This window comes from Austrofundulus limnaeus, unplaced genomic scaffold (assembly GCF_001266775.1).
Source record: "Austrofundulus limnaeus strain Quisiro unplaced genomic scaffold, Austrofundulus_limnaeus-1.0 Scaffold115, whole genome shotgun sequence".
Lineage (NCBI taxonomy): Eukaryota > Metazoa > Chordata > Actinopteri > Cyprinodontiformes > Rivulidae > Austrofundulus > Austrofundulus limnaeus.
The window spans coordinates 1,340,799-1,344,963 of record NW_013952517.1 but is presented as its reverse complement, the minus strand read 5'-3'; the positions used below and the strand labels follow the sequence as shown (position 1 = coordinate 1,344,963).

The 4,165-nt window shown below is 40.5% G+C and overlaps 1 protein-coding gene across 10 annotated transcripts in view; it reads left to right on the top strand.

The window, feature by feature from the left end:
- Positions 1 to 4,165, top strand: part of LOC106521789 (ELKS/Rab6-interacting/CAST family member 1) — a gene marked incomplete in the record, with an annotated part of 136,158 nt that overhangs the window by 9,821 nt on the left and 122,172 nt on the right. For all 10 annotated transcript variants that reach the window (XR_001310712.1, XR_001310710.1, XR_001310711.1 and 7 more), the window contains 1 exon segment: positions 2,649 to 3,447. Coding sequence is in view for 7 of the 10 variants with exons in the window: in XM_014014514.1 (XP_013869968.1) it covers positions 2,950 to 3,447 (498 nt within the window).

Below are 4,165 nucleotides of genomic sequence, written 5' to 3'. Positions count from 1 at the left end.
GTTCAATACTTCTTCCCTGTGCCATTCCACATTATTACAAATAACTTCATTTCTGGACATTTATGGTTTGATTTCTTTGTATGTATGGATCACTTGGGTTTTACCAACATCTGGTGAAAATTTTATGTCATTAGCACCTCTAGTTATATATTTACTGAGAAATATGGTGACGTGTTCAATACTTATTTTACCCGCTGTAAATGTTATCTATGGGTCAGCAGATCTTAAGAGGAGGAGACAGAAACTCTCACCCCACAGTCTTGTATTGGAATCATTAAAGTGCTTTACTTATCAGACACTTTTGTTTGCGTTTAAATAATCCAATTTTTCTAAGCTCTGTGTGTGTGTGTTAGGGTCATGGCTTATTTCACTCCAGGTGTGTGTTTCTGGCCCGAGGGGAGATGGAGCAGATGGTCCCTGTTTACGTGTCACAGTGTGTGTTTTTATCATTTCCCTGCCCACTGATCTGCACTGAGAAAAAAAAGTCATGACAAATCTGTTTTAAAAAAATAAAGGTGCAGAAAAATAATATTTTTATTTGTTATACATGTCACTTTTCCTAACACTCACCTAACTAGTTTACCTTTATACCTAAGCAGACATTTATGATAAAATCATTGCATTTGAGTAAATAAAAYGTTAGATTTTCCACAAGGCTTGGCGTGTAATGTGGTGAAGAAGCKAAACTGCATGAAATCGTTGAAGATTTTCCCAAGAAGCTGCTCACTTGGCTTCTTTTAAGGCGAGAGTTTGGATCAAATGACTAGTTTCTGAGTCCAGCGGCTCACGTGTCCTCCGACCTGAGGATGACCTCATCCTCTCCAAGAAACCAAAAACAGCTGAGTCATTTTTACATTTTTTCTTTTTTTTTTTTTACATCCACCCAACATTTCAGAATCATACCCTCAAATTGTTTTGCTGTTATCACTCTCAGCAGAAACTGCAAGCACAGCAGACTTGGTGGACAGTTCAGGAACCGTTGGATTTTAGAACGTTTCTAACAGTGAGCTGGGAGTTTCRTGTCTGAGATGGTTATTAGAAAAAAAAGACGAGGTCGTGCAAATAAATATTTTGAGGATTATAAGGATATTTTTGCGTGTGCTCTAATTAACCCCATGTTTTTTTTTGCATAAAACAGGAACAAAAATTGCATTTAAAAATCAAAACTTGTTTAATTTTCCTAAAAAATAAAGCTAATTAATGACATTTTCAAAGCCATGTGGTGTTTGACAGCAATGAGAAAGTGTCTTTTATTTTACGTTCAAAGATTGTGAACAGTGTAGGGTGTAATTAAGGCTTAAAAATGGAGCCATCAGATATAATTTGCTCCTAATAGGACTGTGTTTGTTTATTGTTTCTGTTAAAGTACGTCAACTTTAAAGTCTGTCTGTGAAGATTATTAAAGGAGACCAATTATGGGTCCTAGAAATGTTTATGGTATGTCTGTGGGCTATCCAGACCATGTTCATTCAATTTAATGCACAAAATAATTCTCAGATAATAAAATTTCCCATTTTCTAGTTCTGCCTGCTCTGACTTCGTTCAGAAGAGCTTTTTATGTTAATGAGCTCTGTTGGTAACGCCCTCCAAAAATCTGTTGACATTAACTCCGCCCTCCAAAGCCAGCGTTTACGTTAGCATGGCTAATAATAGCAGAAGCTCCGTTGTACAACCATATGAGACCCAGAGGCAGAGTCGTGGTCACAGCTTCCTTTTTTTTTTCTCCCTCCTCTGCTCTGCGCTCACTCTGCATGCTGTTACCAGAGCAGGGAGCAGCAGCGGTCAAAATACCTCAGAAACTCGAACAAATAGGCTTTAACAAGGCTTTAATAAGCTAAACAATAGAGGTACATGAGAAAACGTGTTCATAACGAACGAAAATAAATAAATAATTAAATTGTGTCCGTGTTGGTCTCAAACCCTGGTCTCCCACTCTCTGGTCCAACACTCTACCCATTGTCCTATTGGAGGCTTGTTGTGAAATGAGCTACGCATTGCACAACAACACAGTGACTGCTTTTTATACTGAGGAGGAGGAGTCTCACCCGGGGGTTGCTAGGTGAGGGGCTGAACGCAGGCTCCAGTGGGTTGTCGTACGGTTTGTGACATCACAAAATGACGGAAGTATAAAACTTGTCGTTAATATACATTAAAAATACATTTACTTACAGTACATATGCCCCTGGGTGCATTTTTTTGGTCCTAGGACTGTTTTTTTTAAGAAGTACATACCCAAAGTTGAGTAATAAAACCTTTAAAAAGTGAATTTTGCATAATAGGTCCCCTTTAACATTCCTCGCTTCTCCATTGTTTTTTAATGCAAACTTTCAAAATAAAGTTTCATTATTTATGACCTTTTGAAATTACGATGTAATTTAATCAGTTTAATGTATTTTTTATGATACGATTTGATTTATGCAGTGTGTTTAATAAGCTGTAGCTTAATTTTTTTGTTTGTTTTAGTAACTATGGGATACACAGCACTGCTGCAAAAATGGCCCAATCAGATTTCAAAGACATCTAAATACTTCACCATAATAAAAACGTAGATAAATGACAGAATCAACCCCCAATTTTGGTGAGAAGTGTCTATTTAAATACAGCAGTCTGATCTAATCAGGGGTCTTTGTCTCTTTTTGTGTCTCCAGGTGATCCCATCATCCCAGGCTTTGTGTTTTTTTCTTGCTGCCTTCGTCTGAAGGGACGCTCTGCTGATTGCTGCTTCAGAACTGAGCCTGTGGATCACTGAGTGTTGGAAAGGCCTTGATCACAGCTTTGTCAACGCCGTCACATCCTGAAACAAAGAAGAGCTGCAGCAGAAAACTGACAGGAGTTGAATTCTTCTCTCCTTTTCATTTTGATTGGAATATAATTTTTGTTTTAAATTTGAGTTTTCTTTTTGGTCAGTGAAGTGTTTTTGTTTTGGTACGCGCCGCGCCCTCAGCCGCCATGTACGGAAGTTCTCGTTCTGTCTCGAAGCTGGACGTGGTGGGGTCCAACGGTAACGGGTCAGCGTCCGGGAGCCCCGGGCGCTCGCCTCGCCTCTCCCGCTCGCCACGTTTAGGACACCGGCGGAACAGCAGCAGCAACTCCACCGGCGGACTCACCGGCACCGGTAAAACTCTGTCCATGGAGAACATTCAGTCTCTGAACGCGGCCTACGCCACGGGCGGGCCCATGTACTTCACCGACTCGGCCGAAGACCCCATTGGGATCGGGAGCGTCGGCAGCGGGCTGAACCCCACGGCGCCCAAGGGCAGCATGACCCTGGGCAGAGCCGGGACCCGGGTCCCCTACGGGGTCAGGGCGGCGGTGATGGGCAGCAGTCCCAACATAAACACAGGTGGGTGCGGTGGGGCCGTCATTCCTTGCGACTCCATCGCCTTTGGTGGGGATCTGCAGAACCAGACTCAGCAGGCGGCTACCGTTCCTCACTCCATGAGACAGGTGAGGATCGAATCTGTGGGGGTTTGTCATTTCCTGTTGTGTATATTAGTATATGTGCATTGGTATATATCACATGTGTAGTGTTTTTCTTTTATTTATCTTTCTTTATTCTCTCTCACCCTCTCCTGTATGGAGCTGCAGTAATGTGCAAATTTCCCCACTGTGGGATCAATAATATCGTATCGTATCGTATCGTATCGTATCAAAACGTTCAGCTCCGTCAGGACATTTCCGCTGTGACTTTTGGTGTTTCAGCAATTTAGCTTTTTCTGCCATTTCTTTGTAAAAATGACTAGAACTTCCTTCAACAAAAAAATGTTCATAAATCTTTATTACACTTTTCACCTTTTGTTGTGGTTCACATTTTTTAACGTCTTTATGCTAATATCAGCATCCTTTTATCTTCTTTTTACTAACTTTAGCTGTTTTTTTTTTTGCTTTTTCAGCTTCCCTTTCAGGTCCTTTTGGTTTACTCCTGCTTATTTCAACTCTTTCTTCTAGTTTCTTTCATCTATATTTCTTCTTTTGGCTGCTTTTTTGTAACTTCAGCTTTCTTCTGCCTTTTTAGCTACCTTTTTTAGCTGTTTTCTGCTAGTTTATTTCGGGCTTTATTTAAAATTAGACTTTATTTGAGCTAAATGTACCTTTTAGTGATTGTCCTGCACTTTTCACCTTCTATCTTGGTTCGGCTTTTTTCTACTTTGTATTAAGTTTAGCT